The sequence below is a fragment of the Anabas testudineus genome, chromosome 16 (assembly GCF_900324465.2).
Source record: "Anabas testudineus chromosome 16, fAnaTes1.2, whole genome shotgun sequence".
Taxonomy (NCBI): domain Eukaryota; kingdom Metazoa; phylum Chordata; class Actinopteri; order Anabantiformes; family Anabantidae; genus Anabas; species Anabas testudineus.
Genome location: NC_046625.1, coordinates 4,003,025 through 4,018,188, shown reverse-complemented (window position 1 = coordinate 4,018,188; position 15,164 = coordinate 4,003,025). Strand labels below are relative to the sequence as shown.

General features: G+C 38.7%; 2 protein-coding genes across 4 annotated transcripts in view; both read right to left on the bottom strand.

The window, feature by feature from the left end:
• Positions 1 to 1,382: 1,382 nt before the first annotated feature.
• Positions 1,383 to 10,129, bottom strand: LOC113169059 (neurexophilin-1). The gene is made up of 2 exons (XM_026370192.1): positions 9,303 to 10,129; positions 1,383 to 2,248 (listed from the first exon to the last, which is right to left on the bottom strand). The coding sequence occupies exons 1-2, from the start codon at positions 9,381 to 9,383 to the stop codon at positions 1,481 to 1,483; spliced, it is 849 nt and encodes a 282-aa protein (XP_026225977.1). The 5' UTR covers positions 9,384 to 10,129; the 3' UTR covers positions 1,383 to 1,480.
• Positions 10,130 to 10,450: 321 nt separating this feature from the next.
• The window catches only part of LOC113169795 (thrombospondin type-1 domain-containing protein 7A), a 124,881-nt gene continuing 120,167 nt past the window's right edge, over positions 10,451 to 15,164 (bottom strand). For all 3 annotated transcript variants that reach the window (XM_026371504.1, XM_026371506.1, XM_026371505.1), the window contains one exon: positions 10,451 to 14,110. In XM_026371504.1, the coding sequence (XP_026227289.1) occupies positions 14,020 to 14,110 (91 nt within the window). In that variant the 3' untranslated portion in view covers positions 10,451 to 14,019. The remainder of the gene's footprint in view (positions 14,111 to 15,164) is intronic.

Sequence of the window (15,164 nt, the reverse complement as noted above, 5' to 3'; positions counted from 1 at the left end):
TGTTGACTCTGCAGAGCTCCCACTTACACTGCGTTCATTTCCACTAAATGCTTCGTGTGGAGCCACTGGGTCCCAATTTATGTAATGAAGGTTTAATAGCCAATTGGAACATCCAATATCATTAACAGCCAGTGTTAGTCTCATCCTGAATATGCCTTTCTTGATAACCAGAGGTGCAAACGTTTGATAGGTGGAATGTGTGATTAGCACCTGCTGTTTAACGTATGTTCCGTTTCCTCTGGAGCATCTTACACTTTAACACATAGTTTGTTCTGTTTCAGCCTTTGTTAAATGAATTTCCATTTTGTTGTCTTTCACTTTTTTAAAACATTTTTTTTACCTTATCTTTCAGCACGTTTCCATATAAATTATTATTTCAGTTATTTTGGGATAGTGCGGGGGCCACTGTGCCTCTGACAGTTCTTACTACTGGCTGCTTGTCATCATGTTAGTGATGCAAGAGTTGAAATTTATTATACTGGACTTGTTGTAAGTCAAAGAAAAGAGCAACATTTAAATGTCAAAAATGGAAATGCAGGATCGAAACAGCAGCAGAATCAGAGCACGGTAATGATTGATTTAGTTTTTTAAGAGCAGTGCAGAGAATGATCTTCTGTATCTCTGTCATCTTGTGTGTCTTCGGCAAGTTTTATTTTTTTACATTTACTTGATTTTAGTTTGATCTGATGGGAGCTCTCCATTGGTGTCATTAACTGTGCACGATCCATGGCCTTAAACCTTCTAACACATAACACATTATTAAAATAGAAGTGCTTTTTTTCTCCAAGTAACAATCGTGACTTTGTGAAGATTATATCTGAAATCTGCAATAACATGAAAACATAGATGGACACTATTCAGTTGTTTATCACAATCGGTTCATGCATGAACATGGATGAGATACCAACAATAATCAGACAGGTATGTTTGCTCTAACAATCACACTGCAGAAAACACAAATCAAAAATATGTCTGCTTCTCCCATTATGTCCTCTAATGCATACTGACAGATTCTTCCTATTTGCATTGACATTTATGTGTTCGCAATGATTACTAGTGACTGATTAGAAAAGACAGAAAGCATGATTGAGATGGAAATACACTATCAACAGAAACGACAAAATTAGGAGGAGAAAACAATAAACTTGTTTTCTGGTCTTTGTGTGGAATCCACAGTATTTACATAAACACATCAGTAAATTTTCTTTCAATGTAAGCAGCTATGCATATAATATGAGTATTGCAATAAATGCTTCCCTAAATGCTCTCATAATGACCTCAGTGGGTAGGTTCGTTCATTGGAGCAGACTCGGTCTTGAACAAGTATATGTTCTCTTTAATAATACCTGTCAACATCTGAAGTTTAACGGTCTTGACTCCATTTTTTCCAAATAATCTTACATCACTCAGGACCCAACATTGTGTCTCTGCTCCTTTTTCTTTTTTTTTTTTTTAAGTTTCTGCTTGTCTGGTCATGTGATCACCCGGTAGGGAGGTAGGGGGTGTCGCTGTGGTAGTTGTAGTCTGGACACACCTTCTGCACCAGCTTGTAGTCGGTGCTGTAGAAGGTGATGAAGATGCAAATGACTTTGAACGGCTTGGAACACAGCCAGGACACGTGGCTCTGGGTCTGCTCCTGCGGGCAGCTCTGCGAAGGGTCGTGGGCACACAGCGAGTTCCTCGTGCCCTTCTCCACCTTCTCGTACTCCACCCTGCAGTTGAAGAGCTTGGTGTCCTTGGTCTCCAGGGCTGTCTGCTGCTGCTGCTGGTGGTACTGCTGGTGCTGCTGTTGGACCTGGAACTCCACAGCTTTGGTCGGAGGAACTAGTCCCACGGACACGTTGCCCTGACCGGTTGAATTGTGGCGGAAGTAGACGCTGAATGTCCCGTTGCCATGATCAACAATTTTACCAGTGATGAGGAGGTTGAGCTTCACCGTCTTAATGTTGGAATGGAAATCTCCCCAACCAAACATCTTCTTGAACTTACCAGTCTTGACGATGGGCCTCCTTTTGGTCCTGGATCGAGGGTCTCGAGGATTTGAAACATTGTAAAGCCAGTTCCACTGCTCCTGTTTGGAAAAGGTGTCGGCCTCATCGTAGTTCAGATCCAGAGATGTGAAGTTTTCTTTGCCATAGAGGTTCTGAGACAGCAGACGGCTGATGGAGAAGGTCTTGCTGCTTTCGGTCCAGTAGGTCTTCACTTTAGACTTTGAGCTCTCTGAACTTGGTGAATCAGCACTGGTGACCTGGAAGAATGAGCACAGAAAATCATCACGGGTTAGTTTTCAGTTAGAACATACTCCGACCTCCTACATCTGAAGAGGCTGCACAATTCTGTGGTACAGAAAATGTAATACATGAGGGTGCAGGCAGTCATGCACATTGAGTCTCCAATATTTTAGGACTATGAATTCTATCCAGGAATATTACAGCTTGGTATAAGTAAGAAATAAAATTAAATTTCAACTTAGTCAGCCTCAGTATTACCAAGTTATATCTATTTAAACTAGAACTAGAAAATAAAGAAAAGACACCTTCAGTCACTGATATGACAGAAACGTGGTTACCTTAAACTCAACACTAAATCTAATTGAACCTAACCTTAACCAGGTCGTACCAAAACCTAACAAAACCTCATCCAGAGTCAGAAAACAGATGAACTTTTTCTTCAGTGTCCTGTGATTGGAGCATTAAATCAGAAAATACTTATAACTGACATGTTCTGGTTAAAGATTCTACCGTTGAATTTGGAGGACTAGTTGTTTGTTGTGCTAGTTTAGCATTAGCTGAGGTGTTTTGTGTATATGGAGGAATGATAAAAGCCTATTCAGAAAACTCTTACAGAAATTATGTTCTGTTAATAAGATCCTCCACAAAATTTGGGGAATGTGCAGCTTTGGTGAATGAGCCCAAGAATTTCAGACCTTATAAAAGAGATTGTTTGCAACTATCAGTTCCAGTGCAGGAATTAGCATCACTGGTATTTAACCAGGCAGTTGGTGAATGTGTGTGTAGTATGTTTTAGTAAAGGAGGTCGGAGAGGTGTCATGTATCGGTATAACTGAAAATATAGCTTTTTGTGTTGTGTAGAAATACTGTAGAATAGTAATTGAAAAAAAAGGTTTTCATCAGACATTCATCCAGGTTTTTGCAGAACAGTCCAGTGATAATGTTCTGCCAAAAACATGTGGAGTGCTTCATCATTAAAGTCTGTTTTTGGGCTATCCTGCTAACTAACGTGTAACTCAGACCAAAACCAATCTCTAAGGCAGCAGTAAGGAAACACCACCAATTACAGACGCGTTATCCATCCACGAGCGTATCAGCACTTGCGACAAACTGTGTTAATGCTGTAACTAAGTGTTACAGAGTGTGAAATGTCTTGTGCGGGGTGTCCTGATCAAGATTAAGGGTATTCCCGAGATGAATGAAGCTCTTCTTCGCTGCCTACACGATGCAACAGCAGACTATTACCTGCTGAATGTGCCCTGAATGGATGATTGATGATTCATTCCATCTCTCTCCTTTAACAATCACACAGATGAGAGAGCGACGACTCCCCGTGCACCCCACAGAGATCCGTGACAGTGATGTCCAAACCCCAGCCGAGGAACGTGACAGCAGATCTATCTGGCCGAAGCGTTTACATTGTGTAGCGTCACCCTGCGATCAATACTCTGAAAATAAGGTCTTCTCTCATTCACCCAAGTTCACTGAATGACATTGTAGTACTGTAGGCCAGAGTGGGAGTGGAGCTTTCACTGAGTAAACTACAGCGGGAGTTGTGATCCCTCTCTGAAATAAGCGTTGCTTTTATGCACTTGGCTCGAGAGTGGTGGAGTTCGAAAACATGGCCTCCAGTTGTTTTGAAGAGACCTTGATGATGAATGACCTGATGTGAACGAGCTGTTGGAAACTTTGGCTTAATAGCTGTTAGATCCTTCTCTCACTCTGAATAGAGGAAAATAACCTGATTTCTTTTTTTTGTGAATGCAGTATAATGCGCATAGATTGATTTCTGTCAGACCAGGTCCAACGTAGCCAAAGCTTTGCAAGTGGTTTCAAAAAGGAAAAATGAAGCTTCATCTTCAGAACAGAATATTTGTAGCTATTTGTAGAATGGAGGTGATGAAAAAGTGTAGTCTGGTGCAGCAGGGCAGTTAAACCATATTAATGAACCCCTCCTTTTGTCTTTCATTGCTGGAAACAAGAGTCTGTCATGTTGCCTCGCTGGTGATGTATTGTAAAAAAGATAAAGCCAGTGTGAAGATGAGGGAGACTTCCTGTTCGGATTTATTGGCACCATTACAGTCACACATAAAGCTCCTAAAGGATGTAAAAGTTCAGTGAAATAGTATCTTACAGACAGACAAGCAGCTATAAAGTCGATTTTGACACTTACAGTTCAGTCTTTATTTTTGGCTTTAAGAATATTTCACGTTTGATCCCGTTTCAGCTGTTTCGGTTCATTTCAAAAGCGATAATAGTACAAGTTAACACGTTTTTACATGATAATACAGCAGCGAGTTGAGCAAATGTGACATGCCAGTGTTCACCTTTTCTTAACCACTTGCAGGTTTCGGCATTAAATCGGTCTCTAAATCACCTTTGACCCATAAACCAAACTGTACGACCATTTGATTTTCATTTACTTTTTCTATTCCGAGTCGTTAAGACTGAAGTCTCTAATCATCAAATGAAATATAATTTTCACAGTGCAGTAATTACTGATGTTTCTCAGTAACTGGGTTTCAGTCTCAAAGGAGTAGGGATATTAGGAAACTGCTTTGAGCTGGTTTAAACGGCTGTCAGCCTACTTAGTGGCAGTATATCGCTTCTTTAAAACAGAAATGTAAAGAATATTTCCCAGACAATGTAAATCCAATCATGTTTAGGAGTCAGATGGTTGAAATTTGATCATTTGCTTACTACACTATGTTTGGTAAAGCGCCACAATTTTCTGCAACTTGAAGCTATGAATAATTTTGTAAGAAGTGGTGTCACTGGAATCAAATGATTTTTTTCTCCTCACTATTTTCTACTAAGATTATCAAAATTACCCAGCACGTCTGAAGTGCGTGCCCAGTCATCATCAGACCTAATTCCTTGTTGTGGAAACTCACTCTGTTGTCACCGGTGTTATGTATGGTCCCCAAACTGTGACATGCAATTAGCTTTCATCTAAAGCACCTGACAGTCTCTGGATTAGAGCACTTGGAGGCACATTCACAGAGACCCCACTTCACGGATTAGAACCCAACCTGTAATCCAGCCCGGGGAGATTAGGCAGATCAGAGGCAGTCCTGACTAAAGCAACGTTTATATCCAGAACACCCCGACTGACTGCACCAACACTCGGAGGGCCAAGATTTACCTCTTGCCGGCTTCAAAAACATGCAAGCGAGGCACAAAGAGTGTGAGATGTATGAATGTGTCTGAAAGAGATACTGCAGAGACAGAAGAGAGGCGACGAGCTGCTGGAGAAAGAACGGAGAGAAAAAACAAACTTGGCAGCATAAAGGTCAACAGTCACAGTCTGATAACTGTGGGTTTAACAGATATTAGTTTGTCAACACCGGGTTTTATTAAATATCAAATTATGGACAGACATTAATCGTCCACGGCTGCAGGTAAAATGACTTTGCTCTCTATTGGATTCATTTAATTATATTTTTCTTCATTTGTTTTTTTGATTCAGCTCTTGTTTAAGCAGCGCCTCCTAATCTTTTTGGTTTATGATATGCTGTAATTACTTTCAGCAGTTCAGGTTGCGTCTCTCTATGAATTACGAGCAGTTGAGCCAAAGAGCGAATTTAGACTTCTCACAATGTTTAATTTAATGTTTTCTAGCGACTGAAAAGGGTAAAACAATGCAGTATCGCCCAAGAGAGAAGCAAAGTTTAGAGAATAATTAGAAAAACAACTTCCTTCCTAACCCGTAAATCGTTTTTCAACACGTCAGAAGCAGGTTTACGCTCTGATTTAGCATCTTTTTGCGTTTTCACTACAATACAGACTTTGTAAAGCGTTATTTGTGAGAAACTAGTCGGTCAACCTGGACAAATATTAAATACTGTTGAGGTTTGGTCTTTGGATCTGACACAATGATCTATTCGAACACGTCGGCTTTAACTTTTAAATTGTGATAGATTTTTGACCATTTCTTTGACAAAGCACGTCAAAATGTTTAATGAAGGAATGTTAAAAAATGGAAAACATCTAAAACAAATCACAGAAATTTAGTTCAATACAATTAAGGAGACACTAGATACCTTTAAAGACAATAAACAAAATCCTATTATTGCTGTTGTACTAGTTGTTTTTTAACAGGCTCACAATCAAAGCCTTGTGCAATGGAGCAGTATAAGAATTAAATTTAACATATACATTAAATCTAGTGTTTTCATTTACATATCTCTGAATCATATTTATAAGCGTTTATTTCATGCTTCAGAGTTTTTCCAACTTTTCTACCTGCACTTCGTTGTGCATGAGTTTCCCGCTTCCCAAACCCCATTTAACTGTTAATATTATTCCCAGGTTCTGTGTATGAAGCAGAATCCCTCAACAAGATAACAGCGGCAGCATCAGTATGCAGAAGTCTTTTAGGAAACGACTCTCAGATTGCCAGATGCAGCGTATACGTAGGCTGTTGGACAAACCTAAATGCTATCTACTCGTGGCGAGGCTGTGATAAGGCACAGGCGTCCGCTCTTTGAAACAGGAAGATAAACAACCCCAGTTTCCCTTGGGAGCTCGGAGGATATTCTATGGGCTGGACCCAACAAATTCCACCTTTAATAGAACCACCGAAGGAGCCAGATGACTCGTAGTGGGCTGTACACAAAACCTTGCGAGGAAGAATGAAAGTGTGTGTCAGTTTTCATTTACCTGAATGCTGCGGCTGCTGCGACTGCTGTTTGGGGAAGATTTGTGAGTGCGACAGCTCCAGTTTAACACAGTTAGAATAGAGAAGCACCGGGCTGATAGCAGATTCGGCCTGCCACTTTGCAATCTTGATTGGATGCAGAGTTCAGGTGCAGCATCCAGATATTAATAGTGTTTTTGTCCTGTAAGTGGTTTTTGTGCATAAATACTTCACAGCAAAAGTTCGAAAAGGTCTCTGCAGATTTATTTACTTTTAATATTTTAGGTATTAAACTGATGCTCTTACGCAGAGAGGCTTAAAGGGTGACGAGCTATTAGAGTTTGACTCCAGGACATGTGGTTGTGGGATCAAACCTGTGACCTTTGGGATATGACAGGAACTCCAACACCTGGCTTCAACTTGCAGCAAAAGCTTATTTTAATCTAATTTATGACTTTCGGATGCCGTGAGTCACGAGGACGACACGAAGAGTTCAAGGAGGAAAACAAAGCATGTTAGGTTATTAAAGATATCCTTAATTCAGAACCACTCTGTTGGAAGGAAGTGTTCCTCTGGAGGAAGTGGGGGAAGGTTGTTTGAGAGTGCTCGGCGTGTTGACGCCGTCTTTTAGAGTGTTTTCTGACAGGGCACTCGGGATGTGATTGTCGTCACAGTCGTTTACAGTAAATTTAACTTGTCTCGCCTTGTGAGGTCCCCCTGTAGTTCAGTTGATGGATCAACTAAGGGCATTTGTCGCCCACTAAGAGTTTAGGTCTGAATTCTCCCACTGATATCAAAGTATTACCTGAGGGGGGTCAGAGATGATGACAAATCACACAGTGTGTCAAGACATCACAGGCAGCTGTGGATGGAGCCGAGTCCTATCACTGCAGCACTGCTTTGAGAGGCCAGGGCACAATTATTACCATGACTTCTGAGAGGGATAAATACTGTATGCGGACAGACTGCGGGATATTAGAGCGGGGCAGTTTGAAGAAGAAGAAGAAGAAGAAGGAGGAGGAGGAGGGAGAAGGAAGAAAAAAAAAAACCTAGCCACCAGTTTTCCAACTTACCCAGAGGAAAAATGCATAATCATATTATTTCACACACGACTTGGTTCAAAGGCGGCCAAAATAAGTTTGTGAGGTTCCCATGGGTCTGTCAATCTGTTGAAGGAGCTGCAGGCGAAAGCTTAGGATGCACCGAATACGAAACAATTATGATCATCCCATTAAAGCATAGCGAAGCAATTTGGCAGCTGAGTCTGGGTAAAAAAAAAAAAAAAAACACTCCCATCAAGTGATGCTATGAGATGAGCGCTCGCAGTAACACGATGCTGTTACACATAGAACTCACATACTTAATGATTAATGTTTGTCTTTACATGGTGACAATAGGAGAATCCATATTCGTTAATGTTATTGCTGCTGAAATCGAAGAATCCTCGTGTTCCTTGTAAGCAGGAAGGGCTTCGTAAAGTAAAAAAAAAAAAAAGAGGAGGGGGGTGAAATGATTAGTGTGCTTAGTCAGCTGTGAAATTGAGTTTATGGTTTTCAAGACGGTGAATTCAATTCGATAATGGGTATTAAGTTGTAGAGAATAATTAATAGTAATTGACTTCTTTCCATCACTATGCAAATTAAACACAGATAACACCACGGGAGCTTTTTAAGGCCAGTCAAGTTTGGGGGGATTAAGTTTATGGAATTTTTTTTTGTTGGAGAGAGGAGTGGTTCCTGTTCTGCTTTGATTGCTTTGTTGACAGATTTATCAGTGGGTGAGGGGTTACTGTCTCTCTGAGGATTAAAGGAATTGGGTTGTCACAAACTGTCAGGCCATTGAGTTCGGAGCATCTTGGTACGTTTGTCATAATGTGCTCGGGCTGTTCGCCGCCGTACTGTCAAATCTATTCTTATTGAACCAAATGTGGAAAGAGTGGAGGAATGCAAAGGCAGGATCGGATGGATAATGGTGAGGGAGAGATGTCTAGCGGGTCTGTGCGCGGGTGGTTTGTCAAGATGCAGATTTGGGAAGCTTATGTTCCTGCTGATATTTGTTAATTTGTTGAGATATTAATGAGCCAGTGAATGGAGCACTTACGTAAGTCATCACAGGTGTCTCATTTAAGGAAAACACTTTAAGAATCACCTAAAGAAAGATATTAAACAGCAAAACTGAATTCTGCTTGAAGAACCTGGATCCCCAAAAGATCAGACAGCACCTGAAATGATCGTAAAATGATGAATCTGTTGTTTTTAACGCCGCGAGGTCCTCGCACAGCCCAAAACTCACTTGTCCAAATGTCCCTTTGTGGACATTCCCCTGATATTCCTGCTGCTAAATGAGCGCAAACAACATTCACAAAAATCAGAGACATGGTAGAAGACAAGGAAAATACCAAAAAGGTCAAATCAAAATGACATTTAACTCACCAGAGAGATGAGTGACAGCAGCACAGCGGTAGCCCACAGACATGTGGTCTTCATGCCTCTTTGTGGAGCGTCTCCCCTCATGTCAAACTGTCCTTGATCTTCTCAGCAGCACAAGCACAAAAACAAAAACAAAAACAAAAAATCTCCTCCTGACTGAGTCGGTATCAGCTGCCGAACTTAAAGAGTGAGGATGGTGGTCCTGAGGCGAGAGCGCAGAGATGAATCTTCTCAGGCTCATTCAGGAGGGTCAGATGTCTGCTGGTAAAACCGTGGAGGTGACTACTGGGGTGGGTTTCTCTCTTTTTTCTGTTAAATGCAGGGTTTGAGACGCCGTGGTGAGAACAGAGGTGTTTGTACATGAGTGTCAGTGTAGAGGGATGTTTTATATAGGGCGCTCTGAGGTTCAGAGAGAGAGAGAGAGAGGGAGGGAGAGGGAGGAGGGGGAAGGATGGAGAGAAGGAGGTTCACGTTATAGACTTTTGAGAAATAACTTTTCTTTTAGCATCAGCAGAGACTGACATCTAGTGGCCATCGTTATCTTTACATCTCATACTGTAAAATAGACCCCAGTTAAACCCAGAGTGTAGTGACTTTAATGTAAAGGTAGAATACTGTAGTACTGTACTGTCGTAATAACATGAACAACGGCTTAGTTACGTCCAAATACAGTAACAATAGTAGTGCTATACTACTTCATGGTTTCTTTGTTTTTCCCTATTTAAGCATCAAAACCTGGATTAACAACAGCAGATTGTAATATACGCCAACATATTCTCACTAATACTGTGGTAAAAGGTAAAAATTTTTAAAGATTATTTAAGTTTTACTCTGACACTTTAATAACAAAACTAATATTGTGTTTTTTTAAGTAATTAACAAAAAAAAAGTATTTAAATTTAGTTTTGAGCTTCAAAAAACTGTAAATATTAATAAAATGTTTATGTTTAAGTTATTCTCACATTCACTCACTAATACTTTGATGAAATAAGTGACCTGCAATTTTTTTTATTACTAAAACATCAACACTTTAAGCATTTTAGAAGTTTATATACTAAATAACAACACTTATATTGAATATTTGGCTTTTCTTGTTAAAAACACTTTTATGCCTAAAACATTTGGTTAATACATTTTAAAAATAGCAAAAATAAAAACTTTAACTACATTTACATTGAGATACATGAAGAACATTTAATCTATCTAATGTCATGTTAGAGTGTGTTTTTAAAAATCTGTAACAGTACGCTCAACAACAGTGCTGTATTATTATGATGGTAACCTCGTCTCATATTCTCACATTTAAACAAGTGACCTGCAAATTATTTTTATTGCCAAATAAAAATAATACTGTAGACACGGTTTAATCCTAAATTTTTGCCATACAAACAAAGAAATGCTTCAATAATTTATTAATAAGACAATTTCTTTTAATCCAAAGTTTTTCCAGACAGTTGGAGACAAAGAAAATGTAATCCCTAAATGTGGTGCGTGATGTTATAAATTATAATGAAATAATAATAATAATAACAAATCAATAATATAATGAAATGCTAATGATGTAATTTTTATATTGTTTGGAGATGAACTGTTTAAGTGTAATCTCTTCTTTACTAAATTACTTGAAGACGTGATTATTGTAGCTATTTAAAAAACTAAAATTAAAAAATTATTAATATCCTAGAATATTAATGTCAGTATCAGTACAATAGTGTCATCTTACTCTGAACATAGTCACGAATAACTTTAAATATTCCCACTAATCTTGTATTCAGCAGACGTGGCTGCAGAATTTTTTGAAGCAGGATTAAGTTGATAAAAACTTCTGCATCTGTGATAAAGACTTTTTTTTTATTCAGGTGATAAACAAATGCCAAATCCAATCAGTAACAATCGTCCATTAAAAGACGTCTCCAGCTACAGAGGCTGAGACGTTCCGATGTCTAATCGTCAGTGTGAGTCGAGTTCCACAATCATTAGATCCAATAAAGCTACTTGATTGGATCTTTTGTCGGATGCTCCCTGTCTGATAGATGCTCACGTCTTTCAAACTTCCTTCTTCCACTTTGTAACTCTAACTTTCTGCTGGATGAGTTGAGATGTTGACTCCTCAACGAGAAAATCTCTTACAGCAGCAGCTACATCTAGTGACTAGTAAATGAAAACCTAGTAGAAAGTAAATTAGGCTTCTCTTTAACATAAATACCATCTACATTAACACACATTACCTTCGTCGTACATCTTAAGAGTCACATTAATCTCAACTTGTAATTTACATTTAAATTAGAAATAGATTCACTTCAGTGTTTCTGGCAGGTCTTAAAACAATAGAAACACTGAAACTGTATTTATTTGGTAGAAACATCCGTCCTCTTCAAACTGGCCATTAAATTAAACAAACGAGAAAACTTCCTTACGCTAATGCAAAAATGTGTCTGCAGATAATATAAAGGTCTCAACACAGATAATTAAGCATTTAAAAAGTATTTTTCTGCTTATTTTAACATTTCTTTACACTTAGATCCTAAAGTTTAGTCAACTGTACATTAGTACGTTGAGCTGCTGTGGAAGATACTTTTAAAAAGTTTGAATTTGTTTTACTGAAAGTTCAAGAACTCTCGGTTCATATTACTGTAACTTTAGATAAAGTGTTAAATACTGTTTAAGGTCACTTAGTTTTGAAAAACTAAGCACAACAGATGCCCGACGAACGTAAAACCGTAATCCAACCAGTTAAACGTTTATTAACATTATGAAAATAATTTATTGACGCTAAGAAAAATATGTCAGCAACAATCCTTTAATATCAGCTTTAAGCACTTTTATTAGTATGTTACCGATTTCTAGTGAGGATAAAGGAAATTACAAAAACGACTCCATAACTTGATCGTGGTGTGTTTACAACCGTTTCCTTATTTATTTTCCCACACATAGAAACAACCTGTACAAAACGGCTGAACCTTGAATGTTTGGATGGTTCTTCTTTTTCTTTCCTTTTGTTTTCACACGCATCATGATAATCACAATCAGCAATATCATACACCCACTTCGCAATATTTAAACTAAACATTTTCTGTGCAATACAAAATAATTGTACACATACTTTGATATTTTTTTTCCAAAAAAATAAAAGAAAATAAAAAAAAATTGCTGTTATTTACAAATCCCACAACAAAAAAGTAAACATTCTCCACACCAGTTTGTTTTCACATCGATCTCAGCAGAAGTATGTTCTTATTAACATGTTGTATAATGTGTGATTTTACAGATTTTTTTTATTTGACTATATTTCACCTCATGTAGTGACTCAAAAACAACAGAGCACCTATGATACGGTTACGTGAGTTATTTTTTATAACAGAAACGTACTTCGCTAAGTGACCTCAAAAGAAAAGCAACTTTAGTATCTTTGTCTACACGTATTGTAAAATGTTGTTGCCGTATACCCCATTAAATTACGGACGTTTAGTTAGTATTTAGCTATTGTCAGTAAGGCAGAAATGACATTTACATGGTGTTAATCCTTTTAAAGTTACTGTTGTTTGTTATTGTTTAGTCACTGAAAAAAAGAAAGGAAGAAACCTTTCCACAACGCATCACTGTAGGTACAAAAATCTGAATTTGTATGGTTAAAAATAACTTTGAAGCAGGAGATTGATTAAAAGATGTCACCTGCTGTTAGTTAAAACTTTGCATCTGGGCAGAAATGAAGTAAAAACACTAGACGAAATCTACAAACCACAAAAGGTACTTTACTACAACCAAAAGAAAAAAAAAGAAAGGGTAAGAAATCAGTTGAGAAACAAATCTATACATATATTTACTTGTAGAATGTGACACATCTAGAAATCTTTTCCTGTTGCAGTTGTTTTGCTTTGAATGTTCCCGTGTTGACCGTAGCTGTTTGTTCCTCTGCTGTGTGGTTGTCTGTGGAAGAGGCAGTGTTTTATGGCAATAGAAGGTAGAAGTCACATGTGCATATCATGCTGCACTAATATAGTGCAATGTAGTGCCTGTAACAAAGCAGGGTGGAGGCAGGCAGGCAGTAGTTTCCATGAACGACTGATTGCAGGCTACTCCTCCATCAGCATTGTGTGGATCGGTTTATCCCACAAACACAGGCCTGTGTGCCTCTGAATCAAGCAAAAAAAAAAAGAAGAGGAGAAGAAATGGCTCCCTTTTGTTCAAGACTGTAAAAGAGATTTGAGTCAAAACCCAGTTGAGGATTGAGGAAAAAGGAATCCAAACCTTTTTATGGAGATTTTCCTCCTCCTCCGCCTCCTCTTCCTCCTCCCTGCGGTGACTTTTGGCAACATATGAACCGTCAGAGCATCCTAAGCCTCCAGCTACTCAGCATTTTCAGGGACAAGCAGCAAGGAGCGAGTGCAGAGTTGTTCACGCTGCCATGTTTAGAGAGAGCAGGAGAGAGCCAGGTCTGTGTTCTGCACCCAGTTTTTCCGGTGTCTGATGATTCGTTACAGGATGTGGACAAAAAAAAGGCGAATATGGTGGAGGTCACGAAGGCTGTTGCAAAAAGAAATATAAATAAAACAAACAAGGGAGTAAATGGAGCTCTAATGGTTACGGTTAAACCCCACCAGTGTTTCTGCGAAGAGGATTTTTAGTAATTGCTCTGATGTGTCCATTCACACTGCAAACATCAAGTCCCTCACTGTACTGTGTGATGAAGGAGGTCTCTGACAGGTGAAATGCTGGAGGACTACATGTCCGTGTCCCCATCGTAGGCAAGAGTCAGAGGTTTTAGTCGGTTGTTTTGTTGCCTCTGTCTCTGAGGTCTCTTTGGCTTTTTGCTGTGTGGAAAGATTAAAAAGAAACAGTCAGTGATATAAAGTGGTATTCGCAATGTTCTCAGAAACCATAAACTACCGCACCAGTCGGGCTGTTCTGCGTGTTTCAGTTAAACGTCCGTATTCTGTGTATTAGTAGAAATATTCCATGAAGAGAACACTGTGTTAACCTGTCTCACAGCCTCCAGCCCACTGGTTCATAGTTTAGTTTAAGAATTACATGAATTTGTGGATAAGAACAAAAACATTTCACAGAGAAACAGAACACAGTCACAGCAGACATCTACAATAACCATACTGTTAGTTAACAGCTTTGTACAGTTTGTATCCATACAAAAATGACAGGTACAACTAGATTTAAGAGCATTAAAGGTATTAGTTGGTTAATTTTCATGCAAACTATATGCACAGGCCAGAAATTTACTACTTTTCCTGCCCTTCGAGGAAGGACAGCGTGATTTGTAAGAAATATTCAGAAACAATATATTCAGTCCTCTAGTAAAGGGCTGAGAAAGACAGTAAAGCTGTAATATTTAGTTTTTGGGAACAGCTAATTTCAAGTATTCGATCATTATGTTGTATCTCTACATTTTCAGCCACTTATTGCTGCAGGTCGGTCCAATTATTACATGTAACCATGATAAAGCCTCTCTTATATGTCCTGTATAAACTCTCTTTGCTGCCACAAAAACCATCCTGGCACATTTGGTGATTATTCCCACATATTGTACTTCTATAGCTGTTAATGCTGCCAGTTGTTATTACAGTTTCATCTGCAGATTTTCAATTATTTGTTGTCTTAAAAAATGAAAGACATTGTTAAAAATGCACCAAACTAAGTCCTTAACATTTAAAGTGACATTAAATGAACCTAGTTTTGATCAACACCTAAAGAAGTTATAATGTCGTCAGGAAAAGCAGCAAATGTTCAGCATTATAACTTAAAAATAAGGATCCATCAAAAGATCGCTGAACACAGACAAAAAACAAACAAACAAAACTTGTGATGAGGAAAAAGGATCATGAGCTCTTAACACGACATGTTTTGATTTAAGGG

Coding starts and splice junctions, on each gene's coding strand:
- LOC113169059 (XM_026370192.1), bottom strand. CDS start 9,383: ATGAGGGGAGACGCTCCACAAAGAGGCATGAAGACCACATGTCTGTGG. Junction 2,249..9,302: donor TGCTGTCACTCATCTCTCTG/GTGAGTTAAATG, acceptor TCATTCTTCCAG/GTCACCAGTGCTGATTCACC.